The sequence below is a fragment of the Brassica napus genome, chromosome A7, assembly GCF_020379485.1.
Source record: "Brassica napus cultivar Da-Ae chromosome A7, Da-Ae, whole genome shotgun sequence".
Taxonomy (NCBI): domain Eukaryota; kingdom Viridiplantae; phylum Streptophyta; class Magnoliopsida; order Brassicales; family Brassicaceae; genus Brassica; species Brassica napus.
Genome location: NC_063440.1, coordinates 15,509,149 through 15,535,024, shown reverse-complemented (window position 1 = coordinate 15,535,024; position 25,876 = coordinate 15,509,149). Strand labels below are relative to the sequence as shown.

At 33.4% G+C, this 25,876-nt stretch overlaps 4 protein-coding genes across 9 annotated transcripts; 3 read left to right on the top strand and 1 right to left on the bottom strand.

The window, feature by feature from the left end:
* The first annotated feature begins 2,738 nt into the window (after positions 1 to 2,738).
* LOC106352628 (serine/threonine-protein kinase PCRK1) lies at positions 2,739 to 5,080 on the top strand. Its single transcript, XM_013792251.3, has 4 exons — positions 2,739 to 3,386; positions 3,847 to 4,110; positions 4,179 to 4,301; positions 4,377 to 5,080. Exons 1-4 carry the CDS (start codon positions 2,970 to 2,972, stop codon positions 4,929 to 4,931), a joined length of 1,359 nt encoding a protein of 452 aa, XP_013647705.2. The 5' UTR covers positions 2,739 to 2,969; the 3' UTR covers positions 4,932 to 5,080.
* A 541-nt stretch (positions 5,081 to 5,621) lies between these two features.
* On the bottom strand, positions 5,622 to 8,143 carry LOC106352626 (probable serine/threonine-protein kinase PBL10). Of its 5 annotated transcripts, none has more exons than XM_013792248.3 (7): positions 8,020 to 8,143; positions 7,775 to 7,868; positions 6,981 to 7,306; positions 6,767 to 6,902; positions 6,544 to 6,686; positions 6,344 to 6,467; positions 5,622 to 6,269 (listed from the first exon to the last, which is right to left on the bottom strand). In XM_013792248.3, the coding sequence occupies exons 2-7, from the start codon at positions 7,824 to 7,826 to the stop codon at positions 5,809 to 5,811; spliced, it is 1,242 nt and encodes a 413-aa protein (XP_013647702.2). In that variant the 5' UTR covers positions 7,827 to 7,868; positions 8,020 to 8,143; the 3' UTR covers positions 5,622 to 5,808. The 5 variants fall into 5 exon arrangements, with proteins under 5 accessions (XP_013647702.2, XP_013647704.2, XP_048592845.1 ...); XM_013792250.3 differs by having other exon boundaries at positions 7,775 to 7,856; positions 8,020 to 8,095; XM_048736888.1 differs by lacking the exon at positions 8,020 to 8,143 and adding an exon at positions 7,964 to 8,010.
* Positions 8,144 to 13,033: 4,890 nt separating this feature from the next.
* On the top strand, positions 13,034 to 14,559 carry LOC106352624 (CAX-interacting protein 4-like). Of its 2 annotated transcripts, none has more exons than XM_013792244.3 (2): positions 13,034 to 13,181; positions 13,360 to 14,559. In XM_013792244.3, the coding sequence occupies exon 2, from the start codon at positions 13,390 to 13,392 to the stop codon at positions 14,374 to 14,376; it is 987 nt and encodes a 328-aa protein (XP_013647698.2). In that variant the 5' UTR covers positions 13,034 to 13,181; positions 13,360 to 13,389; the 3' UTR covers positions 14,377 to 14,559. The 2 variants fall into 2 exon arrangements, with proteins under 2 accessions (XP_013647698.2, XP_013647699.2); XM_013792245.3 differs by having other exon boundaries at positions 13,066 to 13,181; positions 13,377 to 14,559.
* A 201-nt stretch (positions 14,560 to 14,760) lies between these two features.
* On the top strand, positions 14,761 to 15,987 carry LOC106352625 (outer envelope pore protein 16-1, chloroplastic). The gene is made up of 6 exons (XM_013792246.3): positions 14,761 to 15,040; positions 15,117 to 15,168; positions 15,262 to 15,293; positions 15,386 to 15,419; positions 15,531 to 15,598; positions 15,697 to 15,987. The coding sequence occupies exons 1-6, from the start codon at positions 14,927 to 14,929 to the stop codon at positions 15,841 to 15,843; spliced, it is 447 nt and encodes a 148-aa protein (XP_013647700.1). The 5' UTR covers positions 14,761 to 14,926; the 3' UTR covers positions 15,844 to 15,987.
* Positions 15,988 to 25,876: the final 9,889 nt, after the last annotated feature.

Genomic DNA, 25,876 nt, shown 5'->3' with positions numbered 1-25,876 from the left:
AAAGGAATTTTTTAGTACTGAATAGAGTAAATTTACAGAGGGAATGCAGGTTCAAGTATTCATGAACATTTCATATGCTCGCTTCTATCTCATCTGACCAGCCGAAGCAATGGTAGCTGCAGACACTGGTCGAGCCATCATCTTTCTTCTCTCGGTTCTTTTGATCACTCTAAGATCAACTTGAGTTTAGACCAACTCGATTTGCTTCAGTATTGAATGAAAATAATTTGAGTAGATGCGCTAAACTATAAGATATTATTTTGTTTGCAAAAAAAAAAAGAGAATAGATGATATATGGTATCGATTTGTTTATAAAATTACATGCAAGAAACATAAACTTTTTTACAGTTTTGTGTCTACATTATTTATGCAAAAAGATCGTTTTACATTAGTCTAGCAAATTCACTAAAAAGATTTCACATGATTGATGGGTTACCCATTATTCAATTCGTAAACGCTTATTACTTTAATCTCATTGTTGGTGACTGTACTTGAAATAAAAGTAAAGAATTAATTGATTGGTCATAAATATTTGAGTTATCTAAGAATATAAAAAGTGAATGAGAATCCTGGGATTTTGTTGGATTAACTTTGAAGGGCTAAAACGAAATAGATGATAGTGAAATTTTGTACACAAGCAATCAGATCATTACGAAAAGTATTAATGCTGCCTTATTCCCTCAGCTGAACCTATACCATCGAATATAAAATTGCATAATATACATTTGATAAATGATCGAATCCATTTTCATGTTTCCACATCATCGTTCTAATTGAAATGTGTATAGATAAAAAAGAAGTAGAAAAGAGTCACATCAAGGAGGAAGAAGGTCCATTGGGTTCTTAACGAGGAGAAAGAAAGATGAGGTTCGCACATGGGTGGTGGGTTCTTTTTGTTCCCTATCTATAAATTTCTTCCATTAACTGTTGGAAAATAAATGCTATCAAGCTTTGATCAAAAAGAAAATGCTATCAAGAAAATCTGAACTTAGGTTTTAAAATGTCTTTAAAAGCGTGCAAAAGTGAGATCAATAACAAATATTTATAATATTCTACGTTCTTTTAGGCTTCTAATGGTGATCATCGGCCCCGTCTAACAGTTAACAATAACAAAAAACTTTACATATACTATATATCTATACATTTTTAGAACTATTAGAACCGCACCGCAGTTGAACCGCTTGTTCTGCACCGCTCAAACTGCAGTCACCATTCAGAATCTATAGTAAGAAAATTACACTCCATCAGTCACATCAGTGCAGTTTTATATTTTTCCAAAATAATGCATCTTATTTGTGTTGTATTAGTGTTTGCTCAAAAAGAAATAGTGTGTTATATTAGTGTATTACATATGTAATTTGAAACATTGTTTCAATTTATTCAAACATAAAATATAATCAAGTTAAAATAATAGAAAATAGTAGCTATCTACAATACTGCAATATCATTTCTCTAACTTATGTAAGCTAGAAAATAATTGTTCTTTTATTTTTCTAAAAATAATATCACAAATAGAGGATACATTTCTGGTAGTAAACAATTTCTAAATTCTGACTAAAAATTACAAATTTTTATCACCAAATAATTTCTAAATTTTGTTAGTTCTATCATTTTATCTAACTATCGAAATACGCACAGAGTAAATAAATGAGTAAAATATAAATTATAACGGCTGAAAAAACACTTTGTCAACCCTATTGTGACAACATACTGAACAAAATAATAAATATTTAAAAATATTTCCAATCCCACTCTATTTTCTCCTCTAAAATAGAATTTATAGTAAAAATATTCTAATTGTACTATATTTTCTACTCTATAATAGTGTAAATCTATTTTTTACTCTATATATAGATTTTTTTTTTTGTTCATCGCTTTATTTTTCACTCTAAAATAGAATACCATTAAAGCAATATCTAATTATATTATAAAGTTATTTTATTTTAGAGGAAAAATAATGTAAACCATTGGAGATGGTCGCAATCTTATCTACCTATAAATTAATACATGTTGGTAACAGGACAGTACAATTGAGTTTAGGAGCTAATAATCTAATATATAGTCCATCTACTAATAGTTTTGCTTGGAAATAGTAACTTTATAGGTGCAATTGAGTTTTACCGTCGTCATCTACCATAGTGACTTTCTAGGTAGCAATTTCACCAGTTCCTATGAAATTGTGGCCATTTTTTACTCGTAGTTTTTTATCACTACTTTGTTGTGCGTTTCCTTTTTGCATTTTTGTCAAGTCCAATTCATAAAATCGAAAAGCAAAGCCCATCAAAAGCCCATGTGTTAATTGGTGTCAATGTTAATCTATGGGATTAAGCTTTAGCAGTATGCAGCCCTTAGAAAATTATTCAAGCTGGGTTAATAATATGAGAAGAGACAGGTTAGGCACGACAACAAAAATGAAGAAAAATAGATTTGACTTGGTCCAAACAAACAACAAGTCAACAACGATAAATTGATATAACTAGTTTTTTTTTTTTTGGTATGAATGTTAAATTTTATACCATTTTGAGTTTTTGACAGAAGATACAGAGAAAACTAGTAGCAGGAACAAGTAAAGACAACTAAACAACACCAAAATACAAAAGGAAAACACAGTAAATAATAGAAATGCAATAACTGATATTGATATAACTAGTTAATCCTCAAGAGTCAAGAATATAGTTCAAAATCTTGCTGCTGCACGAATCTCATCTTCTTCTTTTAATATCTTGCATGTTACTCGTTCCGACCAAACTAATACTATTTCAATAAACTGAAACTTGGTTGGAAGTTAGGTCAGCTCGAGGAACGTTAGATCTCAAAAATCCAACGGTCATTAACTCGACACGTCATCAAATACAAGTTAACCCGTCACGTCAGATCATTACCCATCCTGAAAGTGAAAGGAAAAGAAGAAAAGGCTCCAAAAAAAACTTTTCAGTTGACTCAGTCGGATTTGGAGGAAGACGAAGAAGATGAAGTGTTTCCACTTCACCAATGGCGACAAGAGAGGAGGAGGAGGAGAAGGACACGAAGGAGAAAACTCCGTCGTTTCGCGAGCTTCGAGACTCTCGTGGGCTCGCTCTCTAAGCGTGGCGTCCTCGAGCGCTTCAGACCCGACTCGCCGGTCCGAGTTTGACTCGGATTGGAGCTTCTCGCCGGAGCGTTTCGGTTTCCACAAGCCGCTGAGTCAACGTTGGACCGGTGGAGTCGCCGAAGAGAACGATCTGAAGGTGTTCACGTACGGTGAGCTGAAACTGGCTACGAAAGGTTTCAGTAGAGCTCTTCTGATCGGCGAAGGAGGGTTCGGTTGCGTTTATAGAGGCGTTGTAGATGGTTTCGACTCGAAGATCAATGTCGCCGTGAAACAGCTTAACCGTCAGGGTTTACAGGCATGACTCCACCCTTCTTTCTGTTCTGTACTCTGGTCTGCTGAATCTAGTTAGAGGACACGAGTTCGATTCCCCTTGAGAGGGATAGTTTATGATAGGCTGATTATTTGTATGTTATTTAAAGAAAGTTTGAATCTTGGTGTGTTCTGTCTGAAAAAAGTTGAATCTTGGTGTATTCTATCTGAGAAAGGTTGAATCTTGGTGGGTTCTGTCTTAAAAAGATTGAATCTTCATGTGTTTTGTCTGAAAAAGTTTGAATGTTGATTGTGTTTTGTCTGAAAAGGTTTGAATGTTGATTGTGTTTTGTCTGAAAAAGTTTGAATGTTGGTGTGTTCTATCTGAAAAAGTTTGAATCTTGGTGTGTTGTGTCTGAAAAAGGTTGAATCTTGGTGTTGTTGTTGGACTTTCATTTTGTGTGCTGTAAATCATTGTGGTGTGTGCTTTGCGTTCTAGCATTCAGGGGCATAAAGAATGGATCAACGAGGTGAGTTTCTTAGGAGTAGTGAACCATCCAAACCTGGTGAAGCTAGTTGGGTACTGCGCTGACGACGACGAAAGAGGGATGCAACGGCTCTTAGTTTACGAGCTCATGTCCAATAAAAGCTTAGAGGATCATCTCGTAGGCAGAGTAATGTCTGTCTCTCTTCCATGGATTACAAGGTTGAAGATCGCTCAAGACGCTGCTCAAGGCCTAGCTTATCTTCATGAACAAATGGATTTTCAGGTTTGTACATGTCGATAGATTTAGGTTCGTTTGTGTTTATGGTTTTCTTAATTTTGTGAATCTTGTAGTTGATATTTCGAGACTTCAAGTCTTCAAACATCTTGCTTGATGAGAGATTCAGTGCTAAGCTCTCGGATTTTGGATTAGCTAGGCAAGGACCTCCTGAAGGACTTGGTCATGTCTCAACTTCAGTATGTTGCCACTCCTCTTTAGCCTTTTCTCTAAGCATAACATCTCTTGAAAGTCTTTGTCTTTGTTTTCAAAAGGTTGTAGGTACGGTTGGTTACGCAGCTCCTGAGTATGTACAAACGGGTAAACTGACAGCAAAGAGTGATGTATGGAGCTTTGGGGTGGTGTTGTATGAGCTGATCACCGGAAGACGAGCAGTTGACAGAAACCGACCTCGAGGAGAGCAGAAGCTTCTAGAATGGGTGAAGCCTTATGTATCGGACTCTAAGAAGTTCCATGTGATTGTTGATCCGCGGCTCCAAGGACAGTACTACTGTATCAAGTCTGTTCAGAGAGTAGCTGCTTTAGCGAACAAATGTCTGATGAAGCAACCCAAATCTCGGCCTAGGATGAGTGAAGTCGTTTCATTTCTTGGGAGCATCATTGATGAAGAGACGGAAAACGCTCCTGCGCCACTTGGGGATGAAACAGAAGAGATCATTGAAGCTGATAGTGAGCCTGAGGTGATTAAGCAAGGGGGGAGCACTTATCTGAAGAAGGTTCTTGATCTGAGGGATAAGATGAGCTTAAACAAGTCGCTTTCGAAGCTAGACTGGCGAAACTGGACTCCGGGGCTGGTTAGAACATGGTAAAGATAGTTTTTGTTCCACTGTAGATAAAATCTTCTTTAGCCAAAGAACTCAAAAGTAGGTAATGGAAGTCTCTAGTTTGTAACTAATCGAATGATTTTGTTGTGTGTTTGTTTGTATATATGTTTGGAAAGCATATGTGCTTTGTTCCATTTGTCTTGCTTAGGCCTGGCATTTAGGGACCAGCCGGAATCGGTTAGGTTAATTTGGATTTTCGGATTTTACTATTTTCGTAAGTTCCATTCGGATTTGACATATTTTTGGATCAAGTCCGATTCGGTTCCTCTCGTATTCGGTTCAGATCAGATTATAACTAATATCTGAAATTGCCCAATTATTTTTTTAAAGAACTTAAAAAATTAACAAAAAAACTCTGAATATTATTCAAAAATCTAATTAAAAATTACCTAAACTAGCTAAAAATATTCAAACAAAATACAGAAAATCTTTAAAATATTTTAAAATATCTAAGTTATTTTATGACAAGGTTTAGTTAAAGATCCATTTATCATAATATCTAAATTAATTTAATATATATAAAAACATTAACATATTTAACTAATTTCAAAAAAAAATTGGATCTTAATTTGGATTTCGGATTTCGGTTCAATTCGCGTTGTATTGTAAACCTGAAATACCAAGTTCCTAAGCTCAGTTTGGATATTTTTGTATAACAGTTCGGAAGCTTCGGTCTGGGGTAAAAACATCCAGGCCTAGTCTTGCATATAACAAAGCTTGAAGTTGAAAGACATGATATGATAGATCATTTATACTCTTATGTTACTCACTTCTCGCACTACAACAATCCTCTCAGTACATAAGCAGAAGCAAAACTGTACATCTTCTGAACTAAACAGAACATAACATCATTGTCTCTTCCTCAAGCAAACAGATGTGAAGCAGAGGGACGTGGATAAGCAGCTGTTTGCCGAGCAAAACCTTCATTTGGTTTCTGGCTGAGGAGGAGAACACTATCGCTTCTCCTACGCATTCTTTTATCCTCCTTATCAATGTTATTGCCTCCTCCTGCTTCATGCAAAGCTTGGATGTGTTGGAGGTGAGCAACAACCTCGTTCATGTTTGGCCTCATCTTTATCTCTGTTGTGAGGCATCTCAGCGCTAGAGTAGCTACTTTACATACTTCTTCCATTGAGTACTGATCGTGGAGACGGTTATCGATAACTTTGAATAGCTTCCTCTTGTTTGCAAGTAAAGGTTTAGCCCAATCCACCAGTTTTTGCTCTCCCGGTGGACGGTTCTTGTCAACCACTCTAAGTCCAGACAGTATCTCCAAAAGCACAACACCGTAGCTATAGACATCACTCTTGGTTGTTAAATGACCTTTAAGGAAAGTGAAAGAGTCAGTAGTCATCACAAAGAAGTTAATCAAAAAGGGTTTAGAGAGACTAACTAACCGGTCAGAAGGTACTCAGGAGCTGCGTATCCGTAAGTACCCATGATCCTTGTAGAGACATGGCTTTTATCACCTGTTGGACCGTCTTTAGCCAATCCAAAATCAGAAAGCTTGGCATTGTAGTCCTGTGATCATGTGTCAAAAGATATTTTTTAACCTTTCACATCCTTTTGACATTATTATTTAAAAAAATGGACGTACCGCATCAATAAGTATATTAGAAGTTTTGAAGTCACGGTATATGACTTGAGTCTCGGCGTTGTGGAGAAAAGCTAGGCCTTGTGCAGCACCAAGAGCAACTTTCAACCGTAGAGTCCAAGATAACGGTTGGAAGTAAGAACCTCCTGCAACATCAAGAAAACATGATTGAATACTCCTAAAGAGTTAGCATAGGAATATAGACAAGAGAAGAGAAGACAAATACTTCTGAATAAATGATTTTCTAAGCTTCCACGAGGCATGAACTCATACACAAGAAGACGATGCTCATCCTCTAAGCAATAACCGATAAGTTTCACAAGATTAGGATGAGAGAACTGCCCCAAGTAATTCACTTCAGCCTACAACAACAACAAAAATCTTCAATAACAAGTTCAAAAGAACAAATTTGAGTAAGGTATATAACTTTTTGAACTTACCAGCCATTCCTGATGACCTTGCCAACCATCTTGGTTAAGTCTTTTGACAGCAATAACCATACCGGTTCCCGGTTTAGAAGCAGCGAGAGACTGCTCATCAATCCATCCTTTAAAGACGCAACCGAATCCACCTTCGCCAAGAACACTATCTTGTCTGAAATTCCTAGTTGCTGATTTGAGCTCATCCAAACTGAAACTTTTGAGGTTTGGAGATTGCAAGATCTCTCCTTCGGTTCGAGGGTTTGTTCTGATTGACGCAGAAGAGCATTTGCTTCCCATGCTCTGTGAATCATTTGCCTCTGAGCTCATGTACTTTGAACTCACACCTATGCAAGCACCAAACAGATAGTTTGTATATAGAAAAACTTTAGATTTAACATTTTTTACAAAACCCATTTTTGAAAAGAAAATAAAAACCAGTGCTTTTGTTGTAAGAGATCAGACAAAAGTACAAAAATCTGAATGTTTGTGCTTGTCTTTTCCTCTGACTACCAAGTACCAACTATGACGAGCCATGAATTAACCAAATATCCAAAACGACATAGTTTAAGGAGGCATTAATCAAATTATTAGCTTTAAGAAAGACTAATTTGTCAACAAGCCTAACTTTTAAGTTAAGTCACCTTATACCTCAACCACCAAAAACCTAACCTCAGAATTAAAAATTGACAGCAAAAAAATCTGAATTAAATATTTGTTGTAGCATTTGCATGAGAAGTTGTTATTCTTTTTTTTTTTTTAACACCTAGAAATTTTTATTATATATGTAAATGAAAGCTTGAGGCTGGAAGTACCTGTGTTACTTGGACTCTCAGCTTTAATCTGAGCACTCAAGCAAATCCCCATGATTTTTGGATAGATTAAGCAAAACCCTTTCTGTATAACAGACTAGACATCAGAAAAGAAAGAACTTTATCAATGGAAATCCAAAACTTGAGGAAGAAACATATCAAAAAGTTGTGAGGATAGCTAGATGAAATTACAAACTATTAAAGAAACCGAACAAGTAGCTAGTGAGAATGGAACTAATCTTGCTCACCTATTCTCTTTGTCAACCAAAAACATAGACAGAGAGAAAGAGAGAGAAGGGACAAGTTTCTATCGACCAGTTTGCAATCTGCTGCAAGTAGCTGAGAGATATAAAGATGTTGGGACACTGCATTGATGATGGGCCGGTCCTGCCCTTAAAACACGTTTCTTTATTTGCTTCATTTTAATTCTACTTATTTAATTTCAATGTCAGTTTTGTTTATTCTTCAACATTTAGATTTTAGATAATATAAATATGTATAAAATGTATCTTTCCGATTTAAGAATTTATATATTTTGTCAACTATTTAGAATATATGTTGTTAATATATATGTATTAATAAACGGATTGAGTCTTAATGTATGATATTTATATTAATATTAATATAAATATTTCACATTTAAAAATAAATGTTAAATATATATGAAACTGTGAAAACAATGTTTGAAGTGCTGGATGATTTTATGATTTTATCATAAGCTTTTAGTTTAAAATCGGTTGACAATAAACAAATTAATATTTATCATTTATATACTATTTTATTATTTAAATTTTCCATGTAAAATTTTGTGTATAAATGAAGTTTAATAGATTGCTGTTGAAAGGATTGTGGATTTTTTTTTTGTCAAATTATTTAGACTATATATAGGTGAAATATCGCAAACTGAAAAGTACTAGTTGTTTTCATTTGATTCACTTGTATTATTTGTATCATCTTTACATAAATCAGAAAGATAATGATATTTTATACTAGTAGTATTTAAATGGTGACAAAAATAAAAACTATTTTGGATGGCTCCATAAAAGTTGATACTTAAAAAAAGTTGATACTTTAAAAGTCAATAAACTCGTAGTAAATTTTAATATATATGTCTCTCTTTTTCAACACCTCATAAGTCATACCACACTTTTCAATTTCCATCATTTGTCTTCTCTTTTTGAAAATTTCTCTTCCGTTTATTCGGAGCACCAAGAGATACGATACAATGAGCCATAAAATAAAATTATATACATTTCTTTTTTTGATAATCCAGGTATCCGGATCTCTCAATTAATCCGACTATTCCACCTCGTCCAACCGGAACTGGCGAGGAAGGTCCTAGAGACCAAACAGAAACCATGTTAAATCCGCTGTAGCTGGGGTTCGAATTCGTGATGACGGACACTTCAGCCGAAGTTCCTTTACCACCAGACCACGAGGTCCGATTAATTATATACATGTTGCCGATAAAGACGAAGATATAGTAAACCCCTTACACGGCGGTCAAGTTATCTTCAACCGTTGGCCGTGTAGCTCGGTTCATGTCGGCTTGGTTTTGCCAAGTTTTAAACTTACATTTATTTCTTTTTATGTCACTTTTTCAATCCGGTAATAAAATGTTCAACCTCGTTAATCAAATAGTACTACTAATTTCACACACGCTAGGCACCTGAAAAGTAAAAGCAAAAAACAAAATTTCGTTTACTTTCTTATCAACTTTTACGTGACACTGGACTAGAAAACTTTAGGTGACATTAATACTATTCCACCTGTATCATATATATTTTCATATACAAGCATGTCTGACGTTTTATAGTAACTAGTAAGGGTACAAAATTCATTGATTTTAGGTATTAAGTAAATTTTAAAACAATATAAACTACACCAAATATACTGTTTTATTAGTCATATTGTGGGGAAAAGCCACTAGTTTAGCCATTTCTAATAAAAGTTTTCTCTAAGCTCCGTCAGGATTAGAAATGAACGTGACGAAGGAAGAAAAAGACACGAGCTTGTGAGGAATATAGACTTATGTCTCGTTGACCATATATTTTATGACATGATAAATCTTAAATTAATTCCAAGTTCCAACTTAGTATCCCTGCAAATTCTTGTCACGGTGACCATATATTTTATAGACTTATGTCTCGTTAGGTAATTTTTTTAATAAATTATACTTTAGGGCACTAAATTTCTAATATTATTTGGAATGATTATCTGTACAAAGTTATAAAAATTAATACGATTTTTTTCTTGACATCGAACAGTTATTTATAGTTTAAACTAGAGTAAGTCGATAACTAGACGACAATAATAACAACTAACAAGAGAAGGATCCCTAAAAAATGTTCTCGCATACTTAGCTAAAACTCTGTCATTAAATTATCGCCTCATGAGACATGAGCAATAGTGAACTCCTTAAAGCTTCCCTTCGATCTTACAAATTAGTTCAGCTATGTTGAGAAGACTGACCAACTTTTCGGACGTTTGAATCATCAATCATCGATATCAAATCTTGACAATATGTTTTAAAGCGATGACATATCAAATATTGAGTCATCATTACATTTCCCATTCAAAAACTTCCACTTCTCCATGTAGTGACGAGATTCTATTATTCATATTCATGATTTCTAAGAGATGAATGTTCCCTGATGAGTCTTTAAAAATACTGTTAGGAAGCTAATGAGTTTCTTTATGAAGATAATACAAAAGATTTACAAAATCATAAGAAAAGGTCAATTTGCAAAAGGGGCTCGTGGTTAGTGGGCTAATAATAATAACTTAAAAGTCATTTGTATTTTAAAAAGAGAGTAACTAAAAGAGTATTATTTGCCAGAAAGAATCAAATAATGTCCGTGATAGTGTGTAGCTAAGTAGCTATCCAACCCAATGTAACAATGTCCATGCTTCTTGTCAGTCGTCGCATTGTAAAACAGTAAAAGATCCAGTTTTGTTAATATTTGTTTTCGTAACTCATTAACATATATCATTATATATACTTTATTACCACAAAAGTTTCGTGCAAACTTATTACCACGAAACCTAACCGAGTAACGGAGAATCGGAGATCAAATACACTAACAATTGAATTAACTTTAAAAGAAGTAAACGATAGTTTTACCAAAAAAAGAAGTAAACGATAGAGTACTTTTTACGTATACGTGAAAAATAAGAAGAATACAAAATAATGAGAATATCTAATTAAAAACCACTTAGCTTGGGATATGATTTTGTGTCATTTTATCTTGTAATCTCCACATTGATTCAAATGTTACACACGGTCGTACTATCACGAGATCAACAAATCCTAAACATATATAGTTTCCGGTGTTGGAGGCGGGTGTCACTTCACTGTAGACGCAGTTCAAAAATCCGGTCCGATACCACTAAATTATGGAGAAGACAATAGACCCACGAAGGTTATAGACCCATTCCTTGCTGAGAAGATAGTTAACGTTGACATGGTCCGAGCAAAACGTAAAAAATGATCGGAGCATTAAATGTGACCTTAAATACGCTTGATAGTATATCACATCATCGCTGGGTTCCACTTCCACCAAGACCTATAAAGTAAGAACCAAGAACAAAAAGAAAGAGATCTGAATTCTCTCGTATCAAACTTATAGTCTCAATACCTTTATATTCATTTGTTAACTAATACCTTTTTAATCTCCACGTACAGTTCTATCTTCTTGCATTATCAATAAAACATACACTTTTCATACTTAATCGCTAGTTAGCATATTTTTCATAGGTTACTTCTTATATATGTTACCGAGACTTCGTGCCATATTTCTGAGTCAAATTTTGAGATTCATCATGTGGGGCTAAAAAGAAGGGATATTCAACAAAAAAACCTCTAAAAATCGATGTGAAACACACATAGTGATGACTGGACAAGACGTATCTAGTGTATGTTCCTTTAATTTGTTTGACTGCTAATTAATTTTAAATTTGAATTTCTTTTATATTTTGTGTGTTTTTTTCTCTATGAATTTGGGAAGATAAAAGCTTTGGTTCAATTGAACTGCATAGAAAAGGTAATTGGCATATCTAGAAACAGATGGTGGTGATGATTTTTACCGGTTTTAATCTTCTATGTTTCTTCACTTGATGGTGATAGAGTTCTTATTGTAAATTAAGGTTACTCCAAAAAGAGCATGAAATTTCTAATTATTTGTTTGTTTGGAATGGTGATTTCTTTGCCTTTTTATTATCAATTGAATTATATAAGAAATTGTCTTGTCTCGTTGACTCCTACTAAGAACATCTCCAATCCAATACTTTATTGTAAGATGAGTAAAACTTTAAAATGGAGATTTGAGGGTTGATTACTCCAACAATGAATCCTCAAAAAAAATCCTTACAAGCTTAGTCATTTGCATTATAGTCCTTGACATTAATAAAGTTATTAATAATGATAAAACTTCACAAATACATATAAAACATACTTTTAGAAATATTACAATATTATAATAAAACAATATAAATTACATACATAATAAAACAACTTGTAAGATATGTAATATTGGTATTTTAGAAATTTTAGAAAATTACGTATAAAATTCTGTATTTTTGGTATTTTGGTACCACTTGTAAGATATGTAATATTCAAATGTTTATGTAATTTGCTTTAAATTATGTTAATTTTGTTTAGTGTATTTAATTTTGTGTGATCTTTATTTAATGTATTTTTCTAGTTGTGTGAATCTTATTTTAATATTATGTAATATTTATTCTATTCTATTTTGTTTTGGTGTACTTAAGTTACTCTAAATAAAATTAATAGATGTATTTGTAAAATAAAATAATTGTAAAGACTAAAAAATAAATATTAGTTTTGAGGTTTTGAATATTAAAACCTCAAATTTGAGGATTTGAGATTGGGTTGGAGATGCTCTAAACAATAAAAAAGGACTGACAATCACTATCAATTTAGTCTGAAGTGTGACGTTTTTAGATTACTATGAAAATTCTCTCTTTTTAGCTTCAATTATTACAAAAGCAAAAATCAAGTATATGAAAAATATTTAGTAATCCATATGCAAAAAAATATGTTGTTTACTTTGGATCTTTACTCATGTATCGGTTTTTAGTTTAGTTTTTCTAGTTTTCACTGTTTAGAATCTTTTTTTACCTATAAAGTTTTGCTTAACTTTAAAAAGAAATCTGAAATATATCTAAGTTATTGATAAATGATTTTGATTTTTTATTATTTTTAGTGTCAAGCTATTAGATCTCAGGCCCATAAATCGAATAAAATCAGAATAAAGCCCATTGTAGTTGAACCCATCAAGGCATCCCGATCTTTTTATCATCTTCTCCCTTTTCGCCTCTCTTATTCTCAATCAGAGGAAAGAACCAAAGCTCCGTCTCTCTCTCCGGCGATTCCTTCCGATCTGATCCGGTAAGAAACTTTTCCCCCTCTTCATTTCCATCACTGTGCTCCGTACGATCTTAATTTCATCTGAAACCCTAGGATCTACAGATAGTATTTCGAAACCCTAGATTTCGAGTTATCAATCGAACTCATAGGGCGAAAAGTATTGATTTTGATAAGGAACCCATTTGTTATTGGTTAATAGGTTGTGAGATTCTTTAGGGTTTCGTGAAAGATGCCGGCCACCGCGGGAAGAGTTCGCATGCCTGCGAACAACCGTGTTCACAGCAGCGCGGCGCTGCAGACTCACGGCATATGGCAGAGCGCGATCGGGTACGATCCCTACGCGCCGACGGCCAAAGAAGAGCCGAAGACGACTCAGCAGAAGTCTGATGACCCTGAGAACTCTTACGCCAGCTTCCAGGGTCTTTTGGCTCTAGCGCGCATCACTGGGTCGAATAATGACGAGGCTCGTGGGTCTTGTAAGAAGTGTGGGCGTGTGGGGCACTTGACGTATCAGTGTAGGAACTTTTTGAGCACGAAGGAGGATAGGGAGAAGGACGGTGGGGAGATTGAAGCTGCTGTTGTGGCGGGGTTGGAGAAGGTTAGGAGGTGTGTGGGGAGAGGTGAGGTTGAGGAGGAGGAGAGTAGTGAGGAAGAGGAGGAGAGTGAGAGTGAGGATTCTGATGTTGATTCTGAGATTGAGAAGATTATTGCTGAGAGGTATGGGAAGAAAAAGAAGGGGAGTGGCGGTAGTAGTAGTGTTAAGAAGAAGAAGAAGAAGCGGGATGAGTCTGAGTCTGAGTCTGATTCTGGAGATAGGAAGAGGAGGAGGAGGTCGAAGAAGCGGAGGACGCATAAGAGGAGGAGTGTGAGTGAGTCTGAGGAGGAGGAGGAAGATGGTAGGAGTAAGAGAAGGAAGGAGAGGAGAGGGAGAAAGAGAGATGATGATTATTCTGATGAGTCTTCTGATGAAGATCGGAGAAGTGTTAAGAGAAAGAGTAGGAAGGAGAAGAGGAGAAGGAGGAGCAGGCGTCACCGTTCTGATGATTCTGATTCATCTGAGGATGATGCAAGTGGTAGAAGGCAGAAGCGTAGGAACAAAGTGGCAGCTTCTTCTGACTCTGATGTCTCAGGTGATGATGAAGATTCACGCGTTGGGAGGGGTTCTTCTAAGAGGTATGAGAAGAAGAGCAGGAAACGCCATCACAGGAAGGATTGAAGTCTATCAGGTTCTGCCATTTGATGTCTCCGTTACAACTCTCTATCAATCTTTGTAACAATAATGAAACCTGCCTATGGGATTTGATTTGTGTTTGGCTTTTGTGGTCTCTTTGTTTTCAAGCATGTATGGTTGAGATACTGTTGTGTTGTTAATTCACTCTTGTGATGTTTTGTTTCTAAAGTTGCGATCTTTTAAGTTATTATTGCCAATTAGTTTTATAAGAGTGAACAAGTCGGCCATAAAGCTGAGAAGTCGGCAACAGTCGTTGTAGAGAGATCACAAGACTCGTGAATTGGTTTTGGCATGGTATCTGAGGGTAGTGTGGTCATTTAAAGAGCTCGAGTTTCATTGCTCAGCTCATATCTCCTTGTGGGTCATGTTAATCTCTTCTCCACCGTTGAAACAAAAGTAAAAAAAGAAATAAGAAAATATCAATCTTGAAACTTTATAAATCCCAAGAAAATAGGTGAAGTAGTTTCAGAAACAAAGATCCAAAGAGAAAAATATCTCAAAACACACAAAGGAAGAAGAAAGAAAGAAGAAGAAGATGCCTTCAAGCACATTCTCTGGAACTGTGAGCTCACCGAAGCTGTCAGTGGCAGTGGACATGGGCAACCCTTTTCTCAACCTCACCGTTGATGGTTTCCTCAAGATCGGAGCTGTAAATATAATCTATCTCTCTCTTTCTATCTCTCATCTCATTGTTTTATATTTGATTTTCTGAATGGGTTTTATAGGTTGGAGTCACAAAATCTCTTGTGGAAGACACTTACAAAGCCATCGACAAAGGTAAAGTCCTAAAACCAAAATATGAATGCTCGACTCGTTGGTAGATCTGTTTTTTTTTTCTCTTATGGTTTGTGTTGTTGATCATGTGGTTAGGGAGTGTTTCCAAGAGCACTCTTGAGCATGCGGTGAGTACTATTTTATCAAACCCATGTATATAATATGTGTGTGTCTGAAAAAATAAACGTCTCATCTATTGTGTTACACATTATGGTTGCAGCTTAAGAAGATGTGCAAAGAAGGTTTTTACTGGGGTACGTTGCTTTCTAAAGCCATTGTTCTAGTTTTACCAATGGATAATAAATGATTTTAAAATAATAATAAAAGCTGAAATTTGCAACAAATATATGAATGAATATGATCAGGATCTGTGGCTGGAGTTTATGTTGGAACAGAGTATGGAATCGAACGTATCCGTGGCACTAGAGATTGGGTGTGTACTACGTTCATTAGTCATTATATTACATACACATTGAGCTATTCTTTTTTGCAAAACTTATGAATGATTTGCTTTGAAACTTTTGCTATCAGAAAAACGCAATGCTGGCAGGCGCGGCGACAGGAGCAGTGATCTCTGCGGCTACTAACAAAGGGAAAGACAAGGTCGTGATCGATGCCATTATGGGTGGCGCTCTTGCAACTGCGTCTCAGTTCCTTAACAATCATTATTTCTACTGAGTTGTCAATCTTCCTTTTAGGACCAAGATTGGTTTGTTATATCCAAATTTGGTCCTTATGGTGTGGGTTTCTTTGTTTGTTTCCAATAAAAAAGATGTATTACTTTTGAATGAATTGAATTTGAGTAACATGAACGTTAAGCAATGGTCTGTGGTCTTCTAAAAACTCTTTGGCCAACTCCAGAGGAGTCTTGTTCATTACTTATTCTCCATGTTTGGCGGTGTGAAGTTACATAACATAATAGATAACGAGTTGTTCGATGTGTACAGTTAGCTATAGAAAACCAAATGAATGAATGAAAGGTTGGGAATAGATATAGACAACTTCTTCAATGGTGTCAAAAAAAGATATATATAGAACTTCAGTTTTGGGCCATAGTATTAAACTATTAATTGAAGTCTCAAACAAGTTTATCTCGAAAAGAGCAAGTCAATAACATGTTCTACAAATTAACATTAAAGAAACTGAAATGGGCTCAACAAATATCAGCTTCCAATGGATAAAAATGGTTAACCAAAGCTTTGTGTATTTATTTAATGCATGTTTGTATACTATTAAGCTGCCAATTTGGTTTATCGCCTGCGGCCTAGCCCAAGTAAGGCCCTTGGAGGGACGACTTGGACATCAAAATCGTGGGTCACGTCACGTGGTGAAGTGGGTTGATTCTTTTTCACCTTCACACTAAATCGTTCATGCATGCTTCGTTTCTCATCTTCGGTGAAGACTTCTCTTCAGGTAAAACTGTTCGAATGCATGCTTCGTTTCTCATCTTCGGTAAAGACTTATCTCCTTTTATCGTTTCTCATCTTCGGTAAAGACTTATCACGTGGTGAAGTGGGATAATTAAATTAGTCTAATGTTTAATTGAATATGTCATTTTAACCAAATGTTGGTTACTCAAATCGGCGTACTAAGTACTAACCATCTAAAAGAAGAGGTTTTGAGGTCAATATTAATTGATGATGGAGAATTGACTTAATCATCAGACCCAAGAAAATTATGGCCCTTATGGGCATGGGCCTTAAACTCTTGATTAATCGGAAAACAAGTCATTTCATGCCATAGAGAAGAGGTAAATAGTAATATCTGTATGGACAATCTAATTGATTCACATATACCATAGTTTTCTGGATCTAATCAAGATCTTTGTATCTCTGACATTTATCAAGATGGCTATCTATCTTGTGCATGCTTCATTTGTTGGGTATCAACATATCATCCATATAAGTATTCGTATATCTATATCTATATATATATATATTTTATCTAATAATAACGAATTGACCGTGGAAAATTAAACGTTTAAACACAATTGTGAATTTACGAGAGTAACATGTATCTTACATATACTTCCATAATAGGTGAACTGCAGAAGTGGGTTGAAGATGAGTCAAGACAACAATACTTTAGTGCCAGCAAAGCCGTAAGATCTACCAAATCATAAACTGACATAAAAGACCCACTTCTCTTTATTATTCTTGCGAACTAATCCCCACCATTAAGGGCCACTAATCCAATTTTTTATTCATTCACAAAGTCAAAATTATTATGAAGCAAATTAGTAATTCTACTCTTTTCTTTCTCCGAATATTTTTCAAGGTCAATGATGCAACAAGTAGTCTTTATTTTATATTTAAAATGTTTAACCTTCTTCTTAAATTAGTAATAGTTTTCTCTTTAAGTAATCTGACCCGTATTACTAATAATAATGCTCTCCTACACTTCTGCAATGGTACCAAACTTAAAATATAACCTTTGTGTTATATATTTACATATATTGTTCTACATGTTTTAGCAATCGATCCTAATACAATCTAGGCGTTGAAAATTATAGCACTGATTTTTTCCATCTGCATCAATAGTTGATTTGCCAGAATATCCAGGGATTTTATAAGGTTTGAGTTTGAATATACGATTTAGAAAAAATATATGTATATATATATATATATATATATCTGTCAAGTTAAGCTATATCAAACAAGTAATAAAAGGAGAATATGCTCAACAAAGAGGGTGTCCACATCAGCAGATTAATTCGAGCCAATCAGATTCTACAAATATGTTATGTCAGCACGACTTTAAAAACTTTCAAAACTTTAGAAAATCGTTTATTTCCAGCCCATTATATTATAGATTCGGTGGGCCATTTATAACCCATCTTATACGTTTTTGTTTAAACTGGCCGAGACCCAAGTTTATTAAACCCCTACCCAAATAAGCTTCCAAGTCGCCTAATCGTCATCTTCATCTTGCATCTAGGTTTTCTGCACTGTAGCGACTCACCTCGCTCACATACGTATCTATTTCCACTTTCTCCACTAAATTCATTAACTCTTCATCTTCCTTTGTCTCTACATTTTCCAGTGTTAACTCATACCATCATTAATGGTGGGTTTCGTAACCGACTCGGAGTTCCTCTTTATATATAGTTCATGTTACACGCCGGAGATGAATATCTCATATCTACTCTCATCCCCTTTGAACCGGCGCAGATTTCATTTGATCCTCGAGAATGTCTTCATCTGCTGCTAATTTTGCTCAATCAGCCATCCTTCGACGACTTGGTCGGACTTTCTGCTTCTGGGATTGGCGTAACGGTGAATTTGTGGTGCGGCTCCATATTGACATGTAAGCTTAATATGTATCCTCCACCTCCAGTGACTTTGTGTTCAAAACTTAAAACTGTGTAATTTAGGATCTCAATTTGTCTCACTTTTGTATTTATTTATAATAAAGGAATTATCAAAAAGGGTATTTCATCTATTGATCCTATTGATGTGATTTGCCAGATTGCAGGGCAAGAGAATTTTTATGATTTCATACCAGTCTGAATGCTTCTTTGATGGTCTTTTGACATTGATGGTAATAACTCCTGCGTTTGTATTGTCTTAATTTGTTTAAAGTACAAAAACTTATGGTCTGCTTTATAATCCATTTTTTGTTGATTGACTGATATATAGTTGAATCTTCCCTTAGATGAGATGAGGAGAAGGACCCACACTCAGTCACCACTGCCGGGCTATTTGAGAGGCTGATATGGAGGCCTTCGCAAGGACTTCCCGATAAGCGCTTTGGTTTGCAATATGCGGCATGAATCATGGCCTCTGATTGCAGGTTTATATAGTTGAATTATCTTTGATTTGCCACAGCCATTTTCTTTAGGAAGAAATTACCTTTTTGATACCTTTTAAGCAGCTAAGCAAGAGGTTCTCTTATAATAAGATTTTCAGAAAGTTGATTAATGTCTCATACTTCAGTCCATATGTTTATTTAGTGAACGTTTATTTTATAATAAAAAGAATCTAAGAGAAAGATATGAGATGGGTCTTTTTTTCCTGGGTCATCTAGACTATTAGTGCTATTTAAACGGATGATTTTACAGAATCTCAAAACAAAGAAGAAAAGCCGGCGAAATAATGATAGTTTCTGGAAAAAAACCGACTGAAATTAGCGTTTTATATTTTTATCCATCTATTTATATTTTTGGCGTTTATATAAACTGTAGAGATCTTTGTATAGTCGCCGTGACTCAAATTTTTTTCATTTTCTGCCATTGGCTTTATCTGCTTCTCCACTTATACTCCTTTGTTTCACGAAAGAAGATTTAGGAGGTCACTTATTTTTTTTTAAAAAAATTGAAATTCATTAAACCCTTTAATGGAGCATCGGAAACAGTACAAAATTCCGATTACCGGAGAAACAGTCTCTCCTAGGTTACAAGGGCAAAGAGAAGCTATACAAACATTTAAATAGCTCAGTCTCCTCAAAAGACATTTAAATAACCTTTTTACTAAATTTTAAATGCATGTATAATGTTAACTGTGTGTTCAAAGAAACATTACAACGGCTAAAGACCCGACCAACTACAGGTGTTAATAGAAATAGCTTTACTATGCATGCTGTTGCTAATAGAACCAGAGATGATCGCCTTCTATGATGATGCGAACAGATACATCTCTAACATGCCTATGCAAATCTGAAAAGCCAAAAGAACATAAATAAACGAAAGGAATTATCAACCTATTATTATCTACTACATAAGTAAAATATAAATGTGGCTAAAAAGTAAAATATAAATAAAAACAAAGAAAAAGCCGGCGAAATAATGATAGTTTCTGGAGACAAACCGACCGAAATTAGCGTTTTGTATTTTATCCATCTATTTATATTTTAGTCATTATCTCAATTCATGAGTTCTTAAACTTGGTTTTATCAGTCGTCACTGCTAAACTATCATCGCCGTAATGTAGATTTGGAGTCCGCACGCTGTCCTCCTCCCAAGGGGTAATTTCTTACTACATCTGTTGCATCTAAAGGCGAGAAGAAACCAGCTCATAGTGACAACAACGATGCACCAGCAGTAAAACTGCCAACGGAAATTGTAGAGATTACAAGTGACCCTCGGACATCGGAAGAAGATAAAGTTGAAATGCCAGCCGATGCATATGAAAGCACTCAAAAGGGACGGTTACTATGAAAGAAGCAACAGTCTCGGAGATAAATACGGAAGCTCCCAAGAAAGAATGCAGCAGCAGGTTGTTACTGTCAGGTAAAAGAGATATGGTAAAAGAGACATATGTTATCTTGAAAGTAACTTTACGGTTCATTGTGAATAGCTTGTGGGGCTGATAGATATGCTCACATACCCTTAGAAGGTTAAAGTTTGACCATGTCCACGTAGACTCCAGATATTTTCATCGAGCATTCTGCTCTGCTTTCCTAAGTTATCACGGATTCAAGCAGACACGAAGAAGTCTATAGTCAAATATTTATGTTTCGTTAGTTAAGACCGAGGGACGTTTATTTGTGTACTTTTACAAGACAATTCCCTCACCAACAACTTTATATTAATCAAAGCATATTAACTGCATATATTTATATACAAAACGCTTTTCTTTACAATTATATACAAACCAAGATTTCAATATATCTTGCACACGCATCAACTCAACGCCCAAAGAAAAACACAAACACAACCTCTTCACTATCTTCCTACACCAAGCTAACATTCTTCTATCATATTAAAGCTAACATACAATTTAATTTTTTTCATGTTGATTATTCCATGAATGTCTGTAAGTTTAATATTGACCCTAGATTATTATTAGTGGCGTTTTGTCATTTAACATATATACCTAATCATAATATACATTAAAAAAGCAATTGAGTTTTCCAACAAGTTTTTAAGCAAATATAAATATACTATCTCGAGTCCTAGAATTACATTATCTGAATGAAACATAATATTAACTAACTAAAATACTGCCCCTGTTCTAAAATAATACATGTTTTAGAAAAAAATGATTATTTTAAAAAGATGCATCTTTTATTTTTTTCAATGCAACTTTTAATAGATAGTAATGGTAAATTGTAAACTTAAAAAAAATTGTATTTACTAAATTTTGATTGGTTAAAATTTATGCAAATAGTTGGTCACAAAAAAATATACATATCATACCAAGATTTATTATGCTTTATTGATAAGTGTGAAAACCTAAAACATGTAACATTTTGAAACAGATGGAGTATAAAACATGTAAAATATAAAACAATTTCATGGCTTAACTTTCACACATAGTGAATTACAGCTAATTATCACATCTTATTTATTTCATACATTAGTTAAATTTTGTTTGATAGTTAATTTTTTTCGATCTTCATTTACAGTGATTATACAATTACGTTTTATAAATTAGACATGCAATTTCTATTTTTGATTACACAAAAATCTGTAATAACAATAGTTAAATTAATTACCAATAAATAGCAAAACACCAAACAAAAAGTGGGTCAAAATTAAGTTAAAATTATCAATATATAACTAATAAACTTTTTCTAAAAACAAACAAATACAAAAAGATAGCTCATATTGTAATTAAACATCAAAATAAAATGTATTTATAGTGATTATCCGCGCGTAGCGCGGAAAAAGACTCTAGTACTAATGAAAAAAATGTTATCATGATGACATTTAAAATGGGTTAATATTTTAACTGTACATGGCGAGGGAGTGGAGGGTGCTCCACTTGCAATATTACAAATGATGATGGACCTTGAATTATCAAGTGTTATTAAGACAGTAGTTAAAAAAAATCAAGTGTTATTAAGATAAATGATTATTAAAGTTGAAACAACATTTATGTTAATTAACTAGTAGTATATCTTAAAAAATCCCAACCTTAAAACCTAATATGCTTTTCTTTAAATTAATCTAAAGCAAATGCGCAAGTTGGATATGTCTCCACTTATCTTTTCATGTTTTTTTGTCAACATGTTTAAATATAATTTTTGTGTTTTTATTTTGTCTTAGAAGTCTGAACGCATTAGTAAGGGAAGACTTGCTCTTCCTTATTGTTCTTTCTCTATATCTTAATGATAAATGTATTTGACTCTTTCTTTAAGCTTGAAACTTCCCCCTGTGTTACCACGTGGATACTCGATTGATATAACTCTAAAAATGCAGTAAAGATTTTAAAGATCTTGATTACTACCAGAGAAATTTCAGGATTAATATATAAGTTCAAACATTTGCACAAGACACCAAAGGAGGATATATCATTCTCAATGATTTGCTGCACTCTTTGCATGCCTCATTTGTGGATTACCTTTTCAGATCTCCTATAAGACGATTTACAACCGTTTCCTATATGGCAACAGCTCAACCAGTACTGAAGAATAATCAACATGTATATATATATATATTCATCTTGTGACCAAGTCTTAATCTATAAATTTCAACATCTTCGTGTTGCCTAAATAGGTCTCACCATCTAGCTCTGTATTTTCAAACGACACATAAAAAGGCAAAATAGTGGATTAGTTAGGAAGTATTTAATTAATCTAACTTGGATAAAAGTCATAATGTGTTGATGAGCAAACGTCTAAGAAAATAATTAAGTCTTAATCATTAATACCAAACTTAATTTTTCAAGACAGAAAACGTAATAGCATTCTCTTAAAAAAAATTTACATGAAAAGGTAAAAACATAAAATTGTAGTAGGTAAACTTATAAATCATAAACTTCAAAAATATGAATTATTAGGTTAAGTACGGCATTTGAAAATAAGTTAAATCTTAAGATAGATTTGTATCTCAAACTTGTTATCTACTAATAATAGCAATCCCAGTTAATTCTAAAGGTCGTATGGTTTTATAAGAATTTTAATTTTTTGTTAAAAGTTGTGTTTGTTCATTAATTTGTCTTTTGATTAAATGGTGTATCTTTTCTATAAAAAACTATTGTAAATATTTGTAAATAAATGTTATATTGTGTTTTTTCATCATAAAAATGTATATTAATTGATTTTCTGTTTTAAAAGTTATATATTACCATTATAAATGTGCTATTTTAAATAACTAACTAAAATATAAAAAAAATGCGATTATTCATATGATTTTTTATGAAAAGACACATATGTATATATTTTCACAAACTATAAGAACTAATGCAATGTTTAAGATGAAAAGTTGCGTCATTTCACATTTATTGGAATGTGTTCATTTTTTTATTTTAAATGTATTAGTTTTGAAAGTTATAATCATCTTAAAAACTAAGAAACACAACTTTTCATATAATTTTTTAAGAGATTCAATTTTTATATTAATACAATGATTTTTAGATATAAAACAATTGTAAATATTTATGTAAAAAAATAATAAGTAGATATGAGAAAAAGAAAAGTGAAAGACACAACTTTTTATCTCAAAAACTTAGCAACCTAATTAATGTTGAAAAACTGTGTCTTTTGATAAAAAAAACTGAAATGAGTTTTGTAAAGTTGTCAAATTATAAAATGATGTATTTATCTATAATTTTGTGTCTTTTCATTATAATGTCAAAAGTTAAATGTTTTCATTTTTTTAATTATTTAAAAATGTATTTAAAAGTTGTGTCTTTCCATAAGCAATACATGCAATCTTTCATCTCAAAAATTAATAAGTCCAACTTTTCATATAAAAAACTTAAGAGATCCAATTTTTATATTATGAACTAATTTTTTAGATATAAAATAATTGTAAATATTTATGTAAAATAGTAATAAATAGGTATGAGAAAAATAAATGTGAAATATACAACTTTTAATCTAAAAAACTAAAAAATAAAATTTTCATGTAAAAAAATTTTAAGAGATGCAACTTTCATGTATAAATTAAGAGATTCAAATTTTCATATTAATACACTGACTTTTAAATATAAATAATTGTCAATATTTATAAAGTATTAATGAATAGATATGAGCAAAGTAAAATAAAAAAAGGCATAAGTTTTCATCTCAATGCTAATAAATACAAATTTTCATATTAAAAACTTAATAGATGGAAATGTTTATATTAACACTGAATAACAATTATAAATATTAATAAATGTCATCAACGAAGAAGTATAAATTTGTTTTGATCTGACAGGTAAGAATGTGCCGTAATCTAAAAGTACGAACATGATGTGGTCTAAGGGGTACAAACATGTTGTGATCCAAAGGGTGCGAATGTGTCATGACCGAAAATGTGCATATATGTCGTGACCGAAAATGTGCAAGCGGGTTGTGACCGAAAGGCTACGAACGGGATGTGAATAGATCATGACGGTGTCGTAAATGTGACCAAAAGGGTGCAAATAGGTTGTGACCAAAAAGGATGCAAATGGTCATAATGAATAAATATGAGCAAAGTAAAAATAAAAAGACATAAGTTTTCATCTCAGTGCTAATAAATACAAATTTTCATATTGAAAACTTAAGAGATGATTTTTTTTAATATTAACACTGATTAAAAAATTATAAATATTAATATGGTGTCATCAACGAAGAGGTACAATTTTTTTTTGATCTAAGAGGTATAAATGTGTTGTGATCTAAGAGGTATGAACGTGTCATGATCTAAGAGGTGTGAACGTGTCGTGACTGAAAGGGTGCGAATGTGTCATGACCGAAAGACTACGAACGGGTTATGACCGAAAGGATGCTAGTGGATCATAACCGAAAGGGTGTAAAAGTGTCATAAACGTGACCAAAAGGGTGTAAATAGGCCGTGACCAAAAGGATGCAAATGGTCATGACCGAAAGGTTGCGAATAGATCGTGACAAAGAAGTGCAAACGGAACGTGACCAAAGGGTCGTGACCGAAAGGTTGCGAATGGATTGTGATCGGAAATGCGCAAACATGTCGTAGCCAAAAGGGTGTGAAAGGATCATAACCGAAAGGCTATAAATGCGTCATGACTAAAACGGTACGAACGAGTCGTAACCAAATAGATACAAATGGATCATATATTTTTCATTTCAAAAACTAATAAATCCAAATTTTCAAGTAAAAAAAACTTAAGAGGTTCGCAACTTTTCATGTAAAAACATAAGAAATTAAAAAATTTATATTAATACACCTATTTTTAGATATAAAACAACTGTAAATATTTATGTGAAGTATAAATAAATTGATATGAGCAAAGTAACAAAAAAAAAGACATAATTTCATTTCAAAAACGAATAACTACAATTTTACTGTAAACAAAATTAAGAGATGTAATTTTCATATATATATTTTTTAAGAGATTCAAATTATCATATTAATACACTGAGTTTTAGATTAAAAACAATGGCTTTTTGCAGAATTGACCTACAACTTAAAGTCAAACACAAAACTAACCTCCCTTTTTTTTTAAATTGGTTTTGCTCTATTCACCCCACAAGTTCATATAATTCACGAAAATGTCATCAATTTTTTTTTTCTTTTTTTTTTCGAAAATGACATTTTTACTCTCTCACTCTCATCATCTTCAAGTAATTACAAGATTGCCATTGTCATCAATACCCTAACACCATGAACAACCAATTTGAAGCTCTTAATGCTCCCAAAATAGAGTTACCCTTCTTCTTTTTCCATTCTTATGAACTAAACACAACATATCTCTCACCTTCTCTCCACATTGAGTTAAAAAAACTCAAGATTTTGATTTTACATTTTTTATGGTTCATAAAGTCATAGAAGTTAACAATTATGGGTGGGTCACTTTCGTTTGAGATATTGTGTGCTTGG

What these genes read in the sequence shown, in the direction of transcription:
- LOC106352628 (XM_013792251.3), top strand. Translation starts at nt 2,970, where the DNA reads ATGAAGTGTTTCCACTTCACCAATGGCGACAAGAGAGGAGGAGGAGGA. An exon ending in TTAACCGTCAGGGTTTACAG is followed by an intron (nt 3,387 to 3,846) that starts GCATGACTCCAC and finishes TCTAGCATTCAG; the next exon opens with GGGCATAAAGAATGGATCAA. An exon ending in ATGAACAAATGGATTTTCAG is followed by an intron (nt 4,111 to 4,178) that starts GTTTGTACATGT and finishes TGAATCTTGTAG; the next exon opens with TTGATATTTCGAGACTTCAA.
- LOC106352626 (XM_013792247.3), bottom strand. Translation starts at nt 7,376, where the DNA reads ATGGGTTTTGTAAAAAATGTTAAATCTAAAGTTTTTCTATATACAAAC. An exon ending in AGAAAATCATTTATTCAGAA is followed by an intron (nt 6,687 to 6,766) that starts GTATTTGTCTTC and finishes TTGATGTTGCAG; the next exon opens with GAGGTTCTTACTTCCAACCG. An exon ending in TCCTGAGTACCTTCTGACCG is followed by an intron (nt 6,270 to 6,343) that starts GTTAGTTAGTCT and finishes CTTTCCTTAAAG; the next exon opens with GTCATTTAACAACCAAGAGT.
- LOC106352624 (XM_013792244.3), top strand. Translation starts at nt 13,390, where the DNA reads ATGCCGGCCACCGCGGGAAGAGTTCGCATGCCTGCGAACAACCGTGTT.
- LOC106352625 (XM_013792246.3), top strand. Translation starts at nt 14,927, where the DNA reads ATGCCTTCAAGCACATTCTCTGGAACTGTGAGCTCACCGAAGCTGTCA. An exon ending in GTTTCCTCAAGATCGGAGCT is followed by an intron (nt 15,041 to 15,116) that starts GTAAATATAATC and finishes TGGGTTTTATAG; the next exon opens with GTTGGAGTCACAAAATCTCT. An exon ending in TCCGTGGCACTAGAGATTGG is followed by an intron (nt 15,599 to 15,696) that starts GTGTGTACTACG and finishes TTTTGCTATCAG; the next exon opens with AAAAACGCAATGCTGGCAGG.